The sequence below is a fragment of the Centruroides vittatus genome, unplaced genomic scaffold (assembly GCF_030686945.1).
Source record: "Centruroides vittatus isolate TY-2023 unplaced genomic scaffold, ASM3068694v2 scaffold_435, whole genome shotgun sequence".
Lineage (NCBI taxonomy): Eukaryota > Metazoa > Arthropoda > Arachnida > Scorpiones > Buthidae > Centruroides > Centruroides vittatus.
Genome location: NW_027122708.1, coordinates 7,625,577 through 7,643,627, shown reverse-complemented (window position 1 = coordinate 7,643,627; position 18,051 = coordinate 7,625,577). Strand labels below are relative to the sequence as shown.

Sequence of the window (18,051 nt, the reverse complement as noted above, 5' to 3'; positions counted from 1 at the left end):
CGGGTCATGTGACACTCCGTGTACGTCACAGATAAGAGTTCGCCAACCGTTTCGGAAGGAAACAATTTTTTTTTCCTCTCTCTTTTAAGAAAAAGACAGTATTTGTCGTATTCGCAAAGACTTGTTAACTCATTTTTATATTTCATACTTTTTTAAGGATTTAAAAGGTTTATGCTTAAGACTTCGCTTGTTACGAATCTACATTTTATTAGTGGTGTTTTTTAAAAAGCTATTTAAAATTTTTAGAATTTAAATTTATTAATGGAATTATATTTATTATCATTATTAATATTTTATTCATATTAGTCTCAATTTCTTACACACGACAGCTCCGGAATTAGTAAATGAGAAGTACTGTTAATGGTGGCTTATATATATAGGTACCTAGACGTAAAGTAGATGAAAATTTTATCTATATTCTGCAATATCTATCTTCTAAAAATATTATAAGACCCCACTAATTTATTTTTATGTTTGAATACCTGATATCGGCACTATATCATTTTTGAATTTTTTTCTTTCCTACTAGTAATTCGAATTTTAAGGATGGAAATATTTTTTCCTCTTAATTTTTTATCTCGGGGAGTGAATATAAATCAATACTGTATGTAAATTACATTATATACATTCTTATCACGAAGGCAAGAAAATTTCATTAAAAAAAATTAAAATTATTACCGTGTTAATAATGAAAGAATCCGAACAAATTAGGAAAGAATTAATCTGGTTTCAGTCACGATAGTCGAGTCTTTCGTGGCAGAAGGATACGATTAAGGATCGTGACAAACGACACCGTGACATTGTCTATCCGTAGCATGCGCTACCATCTTTTGCAACTCGTACATCAACAGGTAGACGATTTATTTTTCGAGGAGGATCGCCCAATTACAGATAGTAAGCGAGGAGGAAAAAATGAACTGTTTTGACGATAGTCATTGAGTCATGGGAATGTCCAGAGACGTAATGGCAATTTGCCAACCTTCTTTTTTGTAAAGACAACCGAAAATGAATGTTTCGATAAAAAAATAAGTCTTAAATTTAAGATTTAAGTAGAACAATTAGAAGCTATTACGGGAACAACCACACACACACACACCCGTCTTCCTCATTTGCAAATATTATTATAAATAAAATTGAAAAGCCGACTTAGAAAATGAGCAACTTAAATAAAAAATATCAGTTAATTGGAGAGCAATTTTTATTTAACAGCCAGATCATTTTTGTCTGGAGAAGAATTATTTTTATCCCGGAGCTATAAGTTGAAAAACAGCAGTTAGTAGGCCAAAGCTGAAGGGAGAATAGATGTAGCACCAAGCGGCGAGTACCCCAAAACGCGCCTCTTCATTGTGGCTGGGTGTTGCTAGTCGGGCGAGGAATAGTCGTTCGAAGTATTACTCTCTTCTTATTACTTTAACTGTACACAAACACACTATCGATCAGGTTTTTAATTGTCGTACGAACGAATATTGTGACCAAGTCTTTTCTATAAAAACAAATCCATTAGGTGTTTTCGATGACGGTAACAAACGCGGCAATGTCATTGAACCGGCAGCTCTAACAGTCACGTGTAGTATTGTCTAGTTCCATGGCCATGCGAACACAAGTCCTTGAAGCGTTTGTGAGCATGCGCAGAAGGACGGCAGCGAGCGGGGCGCGTGGTTGCCATGAAAGCCAGTGAGAACGGTTGTCCAACATGGCTACACTGCACAATGGTGTGTTGGAGCCCAGTTCTCACCATCAGAACGGCCATCCCAGTCTTAGTGAAAGTAACGTACCCGTGAAGGACCACGATGCTATTAAACTGTTTGTGGGTCAAATTCCTCGGAATTTGGACGAGAGAGACTTAAAACCTTTATTCGAACAATTCGGTAAGATATATGAACTGACAGTGCTGAAAGACAAATATACAGGAATGCATAAAGGTGAGTTTGTGTCGATGTTACGCGTGTGTAACGAAGGAGTGGACGTTACGTGCGTTACGTACGCGGCGTGTAGAGTGGTGTCGTGGGTTGACAATGGAAGGAACTTTGTTCTGAGCGCGTGGAGGTCACAGCTGCTGGCGAATACGTCAGCCAGCTGGTCGCTATCTTTTAGCCGAGCACTTTGTTGACTTTAATATGCTTTATGATTCATCCCGTTTTAATTAGCAAAGCTGCCTATCTTTGATATTATTATTAATATCCGGTTGTTTAGTTTTGCTCTTCGCTCGAATTGTAAGATGACAGGATTAAAGCATCATTTCCTATGCTAATCTATAAGTAATGGAGTTTGACAATCCAGTTATTCTTTGCATTTTCGAGTGTTAACGTCAGATATTTTGAGTGAAATACGATTCTTTCCTATGACAGATGTAGAGATTACTTTGCCTGGTCACAACACCACTCGCTCTATTTTTGTTATTATTTATTCTATTCTGTTTGATTAGAGGAAATCCGTTAATCATTTAGAAATGAAAACGACACGCTTCGTCAATTATATTTCATTCATTTTCGTACTTATTTAACAAGTTTCATTTCTCTTTAAGTACATCGTAATTAAAAGTACCAAATGCAATTATCTGATATTTATATTCGTATTACTTGTGTACAGCTGCTTTAATACAGCAATAAAAATTAGTGGAAGCTGTCAATTATAAGTGAAAATTTAATTATCTTTAACATTTTTATATTTATTTATTATTCTATATAATTTTTTCGAAGAAAAATAAAAACTCATTAATAATTGTCATAAAACATTTATTTTATTATATTTATTTATTTCTTTTATAAGAGTTAAATATATCTGTCAAACATATGTTATGTTTAACAATATATGAATTATATTAAAGACTCTCTTCTTATAGTATGTTAATTTGAAAGTATATTAAATCTGTCGTGTTTAATATAATTTTTCTCCATTCTAAATGAATTTTCTTGTCACAGGATGCGCGTTTTTGACGTATTGTGGTCGAGAAAGTGCAATCAAGGCCCAGAATGCATTGCATGAACAGAAGACACTTCCAGGGGTGAGTTAATCGATAAAGTTTTTGTCTAACACCTGAATTTTTCATGGACAGTTCCTTAATTGTTCACCCACATCTGTGATTGCAACCTTCACTTATGTACACTGTTGCTTTTAACATGTGAAAATGCCACATCATTTATAGATGTTGGAAATAATGAAGTTTTGATGGAGTAGAAACTGCCCAGTGTGTGAATTTTTATTTATTTTTTTAAAAAAGTTTTTACTTTTATGAATCCTCCAAGAGAATTTTTTTACAAATTTTCTGGTTGGAATCTGTGTAAAATATGCATGATCTGTAGTATTAATGGTATACGTGGATGAGTTTCGTGCATATTGGATCTACTCGTACATTTACTAGTTTACACAAAATCTGTAAGTAAATAAATCGATGAGAAATTTATAAAATAAAAAATAACGATGGCCATTTTTTCTCGTTACGATAAAATCGAAGTTATTAGTGGTCCAGATATAATTTTAAAATAAAATATATTTGGAGATATTGCAGACACAATGCAACAAATAGGATTGATTTATCTTTCCATAAATTTTTGAGGTTTCGTTTATTGGTCATAAAATGTCTGCGATATATTTCAAAGAAACAACATCTCTGTGATATTAGATTTCTGATATTTTAAGTATTTATTTGTTATCATTATGAATAATTTAGATATACAATACTCGTAAATTTTTATTTAGTTGGAAAATTTTTCTAGTTAAAATATAAAAGTGTTAAATTATCAAACACTCAATGAAATCTGTAAATGACAATTAAAGTTTAAATTCTTTGTTTTCAATCTTCTATAGTTACTCAGTGTAAGAAATAAAATGGAAAGTGGGATGGAGAAGGAGTCAATTCTCCAATTTTGATTAATTTTATTCACACTTTTTATATAGAGAAGAGAAATATGAACTGTTCGGTTGGCAGCTAAAGTGATGAGACTACTTTCAACCTTAGTCTTTATTACATCTTAATGGCTCGTCATGAAAGTTAATATGCATTAATTTTAGCGTCTACTGACAATATGCAACTTTTTATTCCAGTATAAATCATGCTTTCATTACGGATTTGGGAATGTGGGACTGAGAGATGAACACTGTCACTAACAGAGGACTCCTATTAACTTATAAGAATCTTTGTGCTCTAATAATTATCACTAGCTCATTACTCATTTACTGATCTTCATAGCTTTACAAGTATCAGTAAAACCTCGTCAAAAATTCTTAATGTCGAAGTATATAGTTCTGTTATTAGGCAGATAATCAGTTCGGAAAGTTTGAAAACAAAAGTAAAAATCTTGTTAATTATTTTTATTCTTATTAACTCGAAATTATCTTTTTAACATTTTATATCCAATGGAAGTAAGACATAAAACCTTTTATTGTTTAACATATAACAGAAAGTGAAAATGTGTCGTTGCTTGTCATACATAGACAAGGAATTGATTCTCTTGTCAAAGGATCCTTCTTTTTTATTGCAGAGTTTTAACATTTCTTTGCTTGGGAGGCTTTTTCTATTTTTGAATGTGAAAGAGTTGACGATTATGAAAACTATTTGAATCGAGATTAGCATTTTGCTATCTGCGTAAGAAAAACTGCTAAAGTAAGCCACGTTCAAAATTCCGTTTGACAAATGCTTCTCTAGACGACTCCGTCACCTTTAACTATTCATTCGCAGTTCGCAGTTTCTGGCATTTTATAAACTCCTAAATCTATGAACTTGGCTCTCGTTCACCAAACTTTCAAAAAAACAAAAATTAAAGTACAGTTTCGAAAACTCTAATTTTCATTTTTAAATTTATACTTAAGATATTCATTATTATTTTTTAAAATAAAAATCTCGATTACAAGTTTGTAATTTTAAAGGTCTTTTAAGAAATTAGATAATAAATGAAATTAAGTGTATAGAATGCAAATGAAGTATTTCGGTTTTGTTCAATAACAACTTTATCTAGAAAGGAATTACATCCTAAAGGGAAGAAGTCGAACAAATACCCAATTCTTTGTGTTGGCCCATTTCGAGTCGAAGATAGTGTTGATAGGAAAGGCGCATTGTGACATTGTGACTTTAGTTGGATAGTTTCGCATTCCAAACACCATTCCTTTACAATATCTTTAATTTACGTTCGCTTCTCCACATTACAAGAATAGAAGATATTTACTCCGTATTAAAACTTTGACTCGTTATCGACTGATATTAATCCTAGGTATTAAATATTCTAATTTTAATGATACTTACAGAATAAAATTATCTTAATTATCTTTTAATGACTTATTAAATTTGTTGTAGAATGTTTTTATTAATATAAATACATATTTTTATTCGAATTAAATTTTTTCTTGTAAAATCTGAATACAAATTTTTAATCATTTATTTAACTTAAACAAATATTTTTGGGGTAAAATACGGAAACGAAGAGAAATCCGGCAAAAATGTAGTTCCGTTATGTCAATAAAGAAGAATATTTAAATAGCCAGTTCAGAAATCAAAAACTGCTGACTGCATTAAATTATAAAATTATATGCATTAAGTATTTTTTCCGATATTTTTTATTTTTTGTTTCTATTTTATTAATTCCTGGAATCGCATTTCTCCTTGCCATCAGCGTTACTTCCATAAAATCTTCCGCCTCTCTGCATATATGACAACTTTTTAACACGTTTTTCCACTCGACCAAACATTAAAAGAGAGAATGTAGACTGCAGATTATCTGACACTTCTAATTATTCTACTCTCTCAACCAATTAAAAGGTCGAGTGGATAGAAATCTTGGGATTATTTTTAAAAAAGAAAATCGTCCGAGTTAAACCGAATCACCAATACGAATTTCTCTCAATGGATATTTTTAAATATTATCTTAATTTCGTCGATAAAACGTTAATTAAACTCGTACGAAAAAATTCTATCAACAGCTTTATCTAAAAAGATAAATTATTCTTATTCGTCAAGATATACGGTAAGCATTTAGTCTGATAAGTAAACAGAAGTAATAAATCTTCTTCACAAAATTAAAGTTTAATCTTGTTAGTGTTAGTCAAGAATAGCTCATAAATGGAATTAACTTTGATAGAATTCTTTCTTTATTTCCCACTGAGACAAACCCAACCTGTTGTTCCGAAATTTCTTGTTTCCAAGTGTGATTTAAGTTTTGAAAGAAAACAAAGACCGTTTAAGTTCGGAATGGTTCTTCTCTTTTTTTGATGTACTTCATTTAATTGCCGGTAGTCACCGAGGGAAAAGAAAAAGCACCACGCAGTATATCTCTTTTATAAAGATTCTTCTTGCGGAGATGGAAAGGTTTTTTTTTCTTTTTTTTCTAATCCAGAGATTCTGACGCAACTGTTTGGTGTTGCTTTGACCTTCTATAACACCACCATCACTCACTATACTTAGTCTCTGCCAGCCATAGAGAAAGTCAATAATTTATACACCGAGAAACTACTAAATAAAATCATTAACTCTACATCTAGGCATGCGCCGTGTGGAAGTTTTTTCCTCTCTTTACTCTTCTGGAAATACTTGCCAATTTATCTCTGGTTACATGTCTGGGTGTGAAGTCAGTTAGTTCTAGCTGATACAGACTTAACGTAATAAGACAATCGAGTTAGTCGGCGTCCACCAAACATACTGAGTGTGAAACGAAACGTCCATAATAATGACCCTAGGCTGGCAACCTCATATGACCATAGGAAAATATAGAATAGTCGGTCAATAATTAGCCCATATAATTGTCCTTACAAAATCGTGTTTAATTAAATGTTCAAAAAACCTTCTTCGATGAGCGTGTATTAATTTTTTTGTTAATACAACTTAACTATACAATTTAATATATATATATAATGTATATATTTAATATCCTTTGGCAGAATTTTTAAAAATTTCGCCATTTATTATGAAAGGATACCGTATAAAAATGAAAGGCGACTCCAATTGACACTAGAGAAACTAAAGACGGGCCATAATAAAAATAGCTGGCGTATTGTTTCATTTTAATAATTCAAGAAAATCTCATTTCTATAATAGTTGCGAACAAAAATTGGCTTCTTTAAACATGTATTAAACAATAGGAAAAAGAAGGCATTTTGTGTCTGGCTCGCGTCTAATATGTTGCCATTAGACGAAAACAATGGACAGATATAGTAATCCTTTAAATCAAAATAAAGCTTTGCAAGTGCTGGGATTTAATGAAATGTCTGCGCAGATGATTAGTGCGCATCCGGTAGTCAATATGGATGTCATTCCGCTCCGCAGGTGGCGGTGCTACAACAGGACATCAACGAATTGGATGTGCGGCTCAGCTCGGGATATTTACAGGTTACTTGCACTATTGCTTGGCCTCGTTCTTAAGACGCCCTCCTCTTACCTCTTTCTCTTACCTTCTAATTAATTTATATCTTCTTCACTCTACTCGTAAAGCTGCGAGCTTTTCTTTCCGAAATTTTTAGATTAAAAACAAATATATTTTGTCTTCTCTGTATCGAGAATGCATCGATTGTGAATTTTTTTGACTTTTCGTGCTGCTAATCGAATAGATTTTATTCTCGTAACAGATTTTTATATTCGATATTTCTATCTTAATAAAATATATTAATTTTGATTTGTCATTTTTTAAGATGATGTTTTATCCAAACAGATTTACCGTTATTAGTGGTATTGCATTTATTATTTGCTGGACTGGATAGAGTAGATATATTCGGAATATGTAAGCGTTATTGGTAGAGTGGATAAACAGGAAGTGCCGCGATGATGGGCGGTTAATTATGTGTTATACACAAGAATATTTGTAACAACAGTTGGCCGTCCAAAAGAGCTTTTTAGTCCAAATTCAACATTTGTTCTATGCAAAAAAGGAGAGCAATTTTTTCCCGTTACCGAAATTAAACATTAGTTTTTGATCGATACGATCGGTGAGATGCGAAAGAATTTCCTTTATGCTGATTCTATTCACTAGCATCATTCTCCGCCCCGGTGATTGCATCGAATACTTCCATTTTTATCTCGTACCAATTTGCAGTTTAACACAAAACTCACATCCCACTACAAAAAAATATATAAATTTACATATTACAGAAATTGATGCTGTGCAGACAGCATTGTAATGCCGAACACAAACGTTGTAACCCCATTAAGGAGAAAGCATCCCGCGAAATTATCGGATGAAGAAAAGGGGAAAAAATAAAAGCGGAATAGTCGAATCCCTGTCGTTTTCCGCTCGCCAATGACTACCATTTACGTCCTTAGGTGAGTCAGCTGGCATTATTGTACGCAGCCTTCTTTACTCCTTACACAGTGTAGACTTTAATGCGTCGCCAGCCTCAGATTAGACAGAAGAAAAGCCGGCAAGAACAGATGGTGCTTTGTAAGGCGATGATTATTCCCACCAGTAAGATTTACCTCAGTCGATGTATTTATCTTTCCGAATACGTAGGGAAGGATAGAAGAAATGACCGCGGACCATGTAAATGTCTGTTGGTTCCATTAAAGTAATGGTTTGAGTTTTTTCTATTTTTGGTTTTTACATACTTTCATCGAAAACCTCTATAATGGACGCGGCTTATCGCTGACCTCGTCTACAATCTGCAATTGGGGAAGTGGCTTTTTTTTTTCGTCACAAATTATTTAAATGAATGCCAACATTATCTTAAAATATGGATATCCTAACTTATATTTCTGTAAGAATTTTAAGAATTCACTTTATGCATTTTTTACGCCATCGCCGAGAGAACAAACGAAATGTATATTTATTAAATTCTTTTCTTCAATAATGACTAATGTAGTGACCCCTGTATTTCGTCTTCTCTGCCCGATGTCGGCGTCAGCGGTGAAGGACTCATGTACAGGAGCTGTTTTTACGAGTCGGCAGAGAACACGTAGAATCAAAAAACGTGAAATATTTATATCGGAAATAACGTATAAATGATATAAATATAAACATATCCATACGCGGCATCGAATGTGACGAGAATTATTTTAAGCATGGCCCGTAAGTGTAATTGCCCGGTAATGGTCGTCACTTAGAGTTTACAACTTGCTGTTGGAAGTTTTACTAGCCAGCTTCGGTAAGACTGGCCACAGTAGAGAAAATTTATTACTGGTGTTTAAACGTGCCGGAATAAACTCTTAGATCTTCCTACTTCACCTCTTTTATCTTCTATTCCTAACCTTGTATCTCATAATAAGAAAGAGACGGTGCCGGTTTTTTTTTATTATGCATTCCATTTTTATTCGGAAGAATAAAACATCGTATTTTCCGCGAGATTTAAGTAAGAACACAATGTTAGTCAGGCCGTGTAGTTAGATAAAAAGAATACAATTGATTCGAGTTATCTTTGGAAGGAAGAAATCCCTTTCAATGACTTTCAGATCAGCAAACGAGGTGTATGTTCAATCCATACATTGTATTGTTTGTATTCCAATTTTTCTGTCTGTATTGTCAGAATGTGATCGTTTCTTTCTCATATACATAATATTTGCATGGATTTAGAGATGCCTCACAAGCGAATTCCAAATAGTTGCTGTCATAAAATAGACAGTTCTTCTATTCTAAATTTCCAGGCATAATGCAGTAAATAATCGTGGAAATTTTTTCTTATGATATAAGTATAGGAGAATGTTTTTATATGGAGAAAAATGGGCATAAATTTTTAAAATCTTTATTAGTAATGTAATCGTCCTAATTTTTTCGATTCGGTTGCGTTAATACTGTCATTGCTGGGGTTCGTGTGACAAATCAATTCTTCTCTCATTAGTCTAAAGTCTTTTCTTGGCATTACTCCATTTTTTTCTATTCTGTTTAGCTGCCTAATCTAAATGGTCCCACTGTTTACAATATAAATTATAGAAATAAAAATAGATTAACGATTTACCAATTGAGTCGACAGAGTAAAGAAAACCCTTTTTGACTACGGTGGGCAGAAGACTAGTTAAATATAGGAATACCTGTACATACTCGCAATAGCTGAGATTCCCCATTACCTTAATTAACTGCAAGGTAATTAGCGGAACATCTTAAGTGGGTGGAGTATGGTAGGTGAATTATTTAGAACCGACTTTCTGTGAACTCGCGAGCTTGTCACTTTTGTAGTTGAATTGTCGGATAGAATTTATTGGTGGCACGAGGCTTATCCTGATAGACTCAGGATAGCAAATTCCAAAGGCCTGGCTCATAAGAGATAAGGGGTAAAATGAACTCGCTCAGTCAAGATTCTGTTAGAACAAAGCGATGAAAGGTGAGGATAATTTTAAACTTTGTTTCCATTAAAAATTTGTTTACGGCTCTTAAATGATGGAGTAGGGTTTATTAAACGAATAAGTTCTAGTTTGAGTTATGTTTTGATATATGGCAACAAAGTATTAAAATGTTAGAAGGGAATAAAGAAGGGTCGAAGAGATAAGTTGTTTAGATAAGACGATAATTCATAATAGCAATCAAGCAGCGAGCATGCTCTGGAGGAGAAAAAGATAAATTCGTTTACTGAAGAAAAAACTGTAATAACTCAAACTGATATATACCGAAGGAAGAATCGAGTCATTAGCAACAGGTATTCAGACTTAACTGGCTTTGGAAATCATTTATTGAGACGAGGCGGTAATCGTGTGCATCCCCCTTTCCATTTTATGCTCGGAGCAATCACATTTGTTTTCTAAAGTCAGAGATCTGACACTATACAGAATTCCATCGTTTCGGATGAGGGTGGCCGTCGTAATTTACGACAGAAATTGCTAATGGCCGATAAGCTCATGTTGTTTGCTGCCTCCGATTGTTAACCTTTCCAGAGTTATAAGTTTTCCTCTCGAAGATAACGCAACCCCAGAACAGCCGTTCGGAGTAACAGATAGGACTGTTTAGCTATCTGGTGGGAAAATAATTACACTTATATATCTCAGTTCAGTTTTTAGGCTGTCCAGTCGTTATTGCTCGCTTATACCGACTGTAGTTGTTAGAGAGATATCTAGACTTGATCTGACAAAAAGAAATAATTAACTAGCTCAATATAATCGAGAATCTTCTTAAAGAGGTAGAAAATTAGATAAAAGAATATCGCTCCTCTAATATATTTTATTATATTAACTTTATTCTAATATTTAACATTGTTAACTCGAGCTTATCTACTGCACGGAAGAAATAAATGGCGCACAGTAAATGTAAATAGCTTGTAAGAAAATGTTAGTGGATGGGAATTCCTGACGAATGAATAGTATTTAAGTTCCATGTTTATATTTGTCGACCGAGATTTAAAACTGCGTCTGATTGATAGGAAGAGATTTAAACTTATTAGTTAAATTGCCCAAACTTTCTGTGTTTATCTAAATATATCGGTTATTTTATTTATTTCTGACGTTCTAAGCTTTGCTGCAGATAAGTACCGAGATAAAAATAAACGATATTGATATGGGGTCAAAGTAAATCCTCCCAAGATTTTCCTATATTAGTACCTGAAAGTTAGTTATAGAGAATCTTTTTAGATTTAAATTATAAATTTAAGAAGCTTTTGCAATATTAAAGGAAGAATAAAATGAGATATTTTATTGCCAAATTTCCAGAAATCGTTTTATTTATACAATTCTTATCTGTTAAAAGCTTTCGCCGAAACATGGTTCTGAAAGATATCGGTAATATGCTTCTCTCGTAGCTTATTTGAAAATTTGAGGATAACTTCATTCGATACTTTCATAAATTCCTTCCATGAGCCTAGTGGATTTTATGGATAAAGCTATGCCCGGATGACCCAAAATAGCGTAAAAAACGTCATTTCCTCGGCATCTTTTCCGAAACAATCGCATCTTCTAAAGTAGATTAAGAAATGCTTCTAACCCGAATTAAGTAATTGTTCGATTCTCCGCTGTGTCTGGTAAAATAAAATTGTTTATGAAGTGAATTAAGAAAGATATTTATTATAGAAATATAATAAATATACTGGCGAATCGATCATATTTTTTATAATTATATAAAAATACTTTTTTATCTTAGAAATTTAGTATTTATAAGTAATATACTGTACAGTAAGTAAATCGACGCTTTCGTCGGCAATTAATTTAACTGGAGATACAATATTATTTCTTTTTTTATGAATATCGAACAAATCATAAATACGAATTCGAATTTATTTTAAAAATTAAAAAATTATCGATTAAAATCTATTAATTGTCGATAGAAAATCGTTTCTTCTGCCTTAGATGATTTAGTTGATAAATTCTAGTTGGATCACACGAAATAAGACGAGTCTTTTAGGTTACACAAAGTAATACGATTACAGAATTGCCCAAATAGTTTAGCATAAGGTAAATATTATAAAAAAGAAAATATAAAATTAGATAGGCCCCTATTGAGTTAGTACTGGAGAAAGATTCTTTGATAGATTGTCAAAAAGCCCAATAAAGAAATGAAGTCAAGCAGTTCAAACTCGTTTCTTGTAAAAACTTACCTTTTTTGACGTTTCAGTTCAGCAATCATCAAAATTTTCCTGGTGTACCATTCTATCCATTTTTGGTAATGCTCGAATTTCTAATCCAAAATAAATCGAATCTCGACTTGATCTTATTTAAAATCTACGTTTATATATAGAATTTATATACGGGTGATGCGAGTAACGGATATTAAATATCACTAGATTTTTTAGATTGAAAAAAGTGGCAGCGACAACCCATGTTTATTCTATGCTATTGGCAATAATCAGATAGGAAATATAGACAAAAATAATGTGTTTGGCCGTAGCGAAAGATTTGTCAATGATAAAAAGAAACAAGCGAATACCCGTTTCTGATCTAATGGGCTGAAAGAACAGGCGGGAATTTGGTGCAGTCGAACCACATTCTATTTTGTCATCTGTCATCCACTTGTCAAGACGGCACATCTTTCTTCACATTCTCTCTTCGTTTGACTTTGTCTTTTCTCCGGAATAGAAATTACGTGTCTGTGATGATTTCCCATGTTAAAAAAGAATTCGAACTTGTCTATTGGATTCGGATCCTTTATCCTAAATGCATTATAAGCTTGTTGATGGAATGTAATGTTTATGAGCCGAGATGTAATCAATATCGATATATTTTCTAAATGCGAAACGACGTAGAGTAGGATAAAGCTTACAACTGACAAATCCAAAGCAAGAAAAGAGGGAGGGAAAGAAGATGCTTTCGTTCTGTATTTAAACATCGAATCAAAGTGATGTTTTCGCCTCTGCTTTACAAGATAAAAGTAGGTATTTATAACACAAATAGATCAGAGAGAAAGAAGTGGATTTGAACTTGTTGATTATTTCCTTCCAAACAACCGGCTCTGAGAACGTGACTGAGCTTTTGATATCATCTCTCTTAAGAAAACGTGACGTCACGTCCGACGTCACCAACTCCATACTTGAAATAGTTGTCGTGCTATGTTCCTAGCAGTGCAGAATGACATGGTAGCTAGACACGAGAGGGAGGGGAGAGATGCTATCTGGGTGACTCAGCGCCGCTGATCGCGTGTAATCCAGCACTCTTGCCTGGGGTGGCCCATTCGACGTCGAGGGGTTGGTTGCTAGCTCTTTCTAGATGGGATATGCTCAAATAGTCAAAAATAGATAAATATATACGAGTAATAAACGACAGAATAACTTGTGTCCAAAATTATATTTATTCCATCAATCGACTCCTTTCGAATAGAAACTGCAGTCGAGGAAATATAAGTAAGCAATACAAAAAGTAATAAAGGCAAAAATTGCAAATAGAATTTAGCTTCTATGTTTTGTTTACTCAAAAAAGAAGAAAAAGAACCATCAATTTTCGAATCGACCGACAAGAGAAAATATAAGAGGAGAGATGAAAATTCATTTGTTAGAATCTACTAGAGAAGTTTCTAAACTGTTCTACATTCGGAAATTTGTCAGGAGCGTGTCGAATATTGATTAGACATTCAACTGGACGCGCATTTATTGGATAAAGTTTAACGAATTAATAAACATTTCGATGCAATTGTAGTGTATCCGCGCTCGTCCGTCTGTGACGCGGTACAAGAGACGAGCGATCCTTAAAAATGAAAGCCAGCCGCTCCGATTAAACATGCAAAATGTACGAGAAAGTCTGCTCTTATCTCGATAAATATTAGATAAAAGCGAGATTTTCGGTTCTTGACTAGAAACGGATTTGTCGATGGGCTGTTTATAGGTAAAATATCAACTCCTTTCTGGAAAATTTACGGTCGTTGCTGCCTGGCCGGATTCATCGCTGTCTCTAGCTCCAAATATAGAAGTCATGTCCTTGACATTCCAGTCATTTCCTGTTTGTGCTCGAACCGCATCCACCAAAAACCTGTTTCTTTCGACATTGCAGCGGAATTATTCGCGATTTGCTACAAATTGCTGCAAAGTCGTTTTCAATTGTTTTTAAAACGAAGGCAATTGGTCCGCTTCCTGTTGTCGATCGAGAGACCGAAAATGAGTTTTCCAATTTTTTTCCTGTGGAGGGTGAGACGAGCGCGCGTGGAGTTTTGAAGAAACGAAGACCGAGATTATTAACAAGGCAAATGCAGTGAAATTCTCGGATCATAATTAAAGGAGACAGCCAAGAGGACTCTACCTGTATGAAACGAACTCTGAGCGAGGTAATGAGATTCATTGTCTCGAACCAACTAAGCTTATATCGACCGTTTTCCAACCTTCTGGGTCAAGCTAATTGAAATAACGATTTCCTGTATTTCTTGTGGAAACTTTTATTGGCGGCAGACCGACGTTTCAACGATTTTCAAAGAAATATTTTTTGGGAATTTCAATCTGTTCGAAGATTTTACTTTTTTGAGAATGTGACGGGCTGTGAAATGACTCGAGCGAAAATTAAAAATTTAAATCTAGTTTAGGTAAGAGTTTCTTGATAGCACTTGATGAATCCATTTGCATCTGCCATTACAAAATAAAGAGGATTTATTTCAAACGGGCTTATTTGAAAGAATTCAATAAAATGCAAATTTGGGAGTGGTTCTTTATAGTTATTTATTCAATTTACAGTTTGGTAATATTAAACTAGGAAGGAAAATACCTTTAAGAACATCATTAAAAGAACATTGCAGATTTTAAATCTTTTTTAAATTGTAAAAATGTGTGGCATGTAAATGAAGCAATTCGCAGAGGATATTTTCTTTTGTTTGCTATTCATAAAACAAATCCGATAGAGGCACCATTTATGAAAATTGATGATGATGATGATGTTAGCCTGCATATTCTGATAGGAACGATAAGTGAAGTGAAATATTATTCCCCTACATTTACGATATATCAAGTAAAGCTCGAATAATCGGAAAAATTCAACTAAACTGTTCGAATAACTCTATTTATTTTATTGTAAGATCCTTAACAATTTGTTTGTGAATTTTTCTAAATCTTAATACAACAGGCGATTCTATTTAAATTTTCGAGATTTTATTATTTAAATCTGATAAGATTAATAAAGAAAACATTTTAATATTTTGACGGATCAGATACAAATAGAAACATCGACAGGTGACACAAACAAAAACACGTTTGTAGCCAGTACTCCATCAATGTCTTTCGCTCGGACCAAAACTTTCTGATAATTGGACCATCTAAGGGTAGGTCCATACATCACGGAGACTGCAGGTGAGTTACACCACCTGTCCTTATTTCCTGAGCTGTGACAGGTTCTACTCTAGCAATATTTCTTATTCTATATCTTCAGCAGGTGCTTCTGGTTCCGGGTTAGTTATTTTACTTTTTTTTTTGCTCTAGTAGACGATCGGAATTATAAATGTTTAAATGGCCTGGAAATTAATTTAATAGAAATGCAAATCACGTTTTAGGAAATGAGGTAAACTAATCGTCTGCGGTTTAGCTCCATCACATAACAAAGAGTCTGCTTGACCACTTTACTTTCTTGTAGTAGAGTCATTGTTGGTAGATGGGAAAGTTGGCGTTGATTGCACCCATATCAACAGTCTTGGCTCGAGTCCACCACCGCCGAGATGGCAAATAGAAATTCTAACTACGGTCAATAAATCCGGCTGACTATAACGTTCAGTTTCTCTTTTTTATCCGGAATATATTCGCAGAAGAGTTGGAATTTTCTCGAATTGGCCCATTTTCTTTCAAAAATGCAATGTTTAAAAGAAAGTAAATGCTATTAGTCAAAACGACAGTCGCTAATACGAGTTTAATAAAGCGTTTCTGCGCGTGTGAAATCGTAAATAGTCCTTCGACTATTTCCTATTTGTTATCGCAATATATTATAGAATCCATTCGAGTAATGAAATGTTATTTGCTTCAATCATATGCAGCATTTTTAGCAAAACGGGTCTGTCTATACCCACGGGGAAGACGGGAGTCTCAGAACGGGGAACAGGCCCAGACAGGGGTTGGGAGGAATCAATAACCTCCCACAGGCTTCTAACCTGCTGTGTGTGTGGTTCACTCAGCCAGACATGAGTAATCGATCCACACCACGACGACATGTTCCCCGAATTGCTGTACTTCTCTCGTCCATTGGGCACATATTTTTCGAGAAATAAAAGTACCCAATGGAGCAGAATGAAACAGCAACATCCAACTCGAGTAAGTGCTTCCTTTTATCACGGAAAAAAAAGAACAAAACCGAGTATCAATGGATAATGGATAAGAAAAACAATAATAAAAGCTGTTGCTTTTTGTCCAAGTGAAAACTGTTGCTGTTAAAACGAAAGAGTTTGATAATCGCGTAACGACCAAGAGGATCCTTCGTCGAGAAAGTTTCCCTGGCCTAATTCCGAATCCTTTGCCTTACAAACGTGACCGGCCAGGCCAATGAGAACGAGATGTTTGTTGATTTAGTAATATATATTCGCCTTCAAGTGGTCTAAAATTAGTCCAAGCACGCAAAGTTTGTTCTTCTCGTCTGCTTACATGTCGTAAGAGTCGGCGCTTTTCTCTTCCAAAGCCAAAGCCTGCCTCGCTTATACAAAGAATAACTTATCAAGGGTCGAGTCAATTTACATATTCTCTGTTAAAATATACAAACAATTATTTGCTAGAATTTATATATAAATTTCAAACAAATTATGATAATTTTATAAACTAGAACTAATATTGTTATTATTTTTATTTTTTTTAATTTAGCTTTTATTTTTTCCGTGTTTTTCCAACGTAATTAAATCTTGGTTGAAACAAAAGTTTCATATTTAATATTAAATTAAATTTAAGTTTCTCCAACGACCAATAACCTTTTGCAAAAAAAAAATTTAAAAAAAAAGATTAAATATATATAATAAACCTGTTAACAGAAATAATACGTATTAATTCATTTTAATTACTTTCCTGTTAAATATAGAATATTTTGCTTATTAAACGGTTTCGAATAATAAAAAAGAAAATACTCTTTAAATGTTAATAATATTATAATATTTATGTAATTAAATATAAAGGAAATAATTTATTTTTATTCTCTTTATTCTCCTGGATTAAAAAAAAATATTTGAATTGTAATTATTAATACAAAAATTGCATATTTTTAAGAAATGATATCGAATAAAATATTTAATTATTAATATAAATATGAAAAGAAAAATACTTACAAAAAATATTTATTTTCCGTCCCGAATAAAATATAAAATTCACTAGCGAATTTAAATGGTTTAGCTTTAAAATTAGACATTAAATTAATAGGAAAAGTAAATTATTATTATTGGAGTCTTTGGTCTATTTCCAATTTGAGCGTGGAAGTTCAAATTTTGCAGGATAGTACCATAAACACGTCTTGTCTAAATATTTACTCAAGAAAGAGTATGGCGCCGTGATGACGTCACACCCAAATGTGGCGTCACGGCAGGGATAAGTGAAAAGAAGCAAGAAACCCGCAAATCAATATCAGGATTTAAACTAGGCTAATTTTAGAATATTTAAAAATCGAAAAATAATAATATTTAATAAGCGGCCGAATAATTTACATATATAATTAGAAATTAATTTAATAAAATCAAAGCGGAAATAAAATTTTAAATACCAGCGAAAATTTTTATTACTTATTTCTCTACCGGCTTTTAATAATATTTACTTATAATAAATATGCCGAATATTTGTTTTGTTGCAATCTAA

The 18,051-nt window shown here is 33.3% G+C and overlaps 1 protein-coding gene across 1 annotated transcript in view; it reads left to right on the top strand.

Annotated features, from left to right (window-relative positions):
• Window positions 1-1,634: 1,634 nt before the first annotated feature.
• LOC136989063 (CUGBP Elav-like family member 4) overlaps window positions 1,635-18,051 on the top strand; it is a 263,922-nt gene continuing 247,505 nt past the window's right edge. Inside the window, 2 exon segments of the mRNA XM_067287154.1 lie at window positions 1,635-1,922; window positions 2,922-3,004. Of these exon segments, the coding sequence (XP_067143255.1) occupies window positions 1,694-1,922; window positions 2,922-3,004 (312 nt within the window). The 5' untranslated portion in view covers window positions 1,635-1,693.